This window comes from Sinocyclocheilus anshuiensis, unplaced genomic scaffold (genome assembly GCF_001515605.1).
Source record: "Sinocyclocheilus anshuiensis isolate Anshui unplaced genomic scaffold, SAMN03320099.WGS_v1.1 scaffold3874, whole genome shotgun sequence".
Lineage (NCBI taxonomy): Eukaryota > Metazoa > Chordata > Actinopteri > Cypriniformes > Cyprinidae > Sinocyclocheilus > Sinocyclocheilus anshuiensis.
In genome coordinates, this window is record NW_015554070.1 from 10178 (window position 1) to 10972 (window position 795).

A 795-nucleotide genomic window follows, 5' to 3' on the forward strand; every position below is an offset into this window, starting at 1 on the left:
ATTATATTTTAAAGTTAAAAGTTAAATATTTTAAATGGTAATAATATTTCACATATTAGTGTTTTTTTACTGTACTTCTGATTAAATAAATGCAGCCCTGATGAGCAGAAGAGACTTTTTTAAAACACATAAATCTTACTGATCCCGAACTTTTGAACAATAGTGTGTATATTGTATATTTATATATATATGTAAGTTTTTATATATTTATGTATATGTATGTTTATTTATAAATATTTTTGAAAATGAAAGGGCAAATCAAATATTAAGGAAACAAATTTCTGTTGAGAGTTTAATCGTATCATTGATGTTAGACCAGTGACAGGTTGCTAGTCTTACTAGTTAATATTTCTTGCTTTAAGACTGGTCTCAACCTTTTTTTCTTAAGTCACGTAAAAACGTAGATTGGTCTAATTTGAATCTGAAAAATAAGATTTATAAACCCTAGTTGGTCAGACTAGTTCTCAAGACACCATCTTAACGACAGGCTAGGTTTATATAACTGGCCCCAGCTTTTCACCTGAACATGATAATTTACGTAATTAATTTCCCCCTGATTTCTCAGTATTCATAAGCTGCGTGAGAGAGTGTCGTCTGAACACAGTGAGCTGAAGCAGAAGGAGCTGGAGCACATGCCCAAAGCGTCTCACGGTTATGGAGGGAAGTTTGGACTGCAGCAGGACCGCATGGATAAGGCAAGAGTCTTCGCTCTTATAATTCACTTCTCTGAAGCAGGGGAAGTAGAGCATCGCTCGCTCTTGCAGTGATGTGTTTGTTTTACTGTGTGTGTGTGTG

At 34.3% G+C, this 795-nt stretch overlaps 1 protein-coding gene across 1 annotated transcript in view; it reads left to right on the forward strand.

Annotated features, from left to right (window-relative positions):
* Nucleotides 1–565: 565 nt before the first annotated feature.
* LOC107668687 (src substrate cortactin-like) overlaps nucleotides 566–795 on the forward strand; it is a gene marked incomplete at its 5' end in the record, with an annotated part of 7930 nt that continues 7700 nt past the window's right edge. Inside the window, one exon of the mRNA XM_016460652.1 lies at nucleotides 566–695. Coding sequence (XP_016316138.1) covers nucleotides 566–695 — 130 coding nt within the window. The remainder of the gene's footprint in view (nucleotides 696–795) is intronic.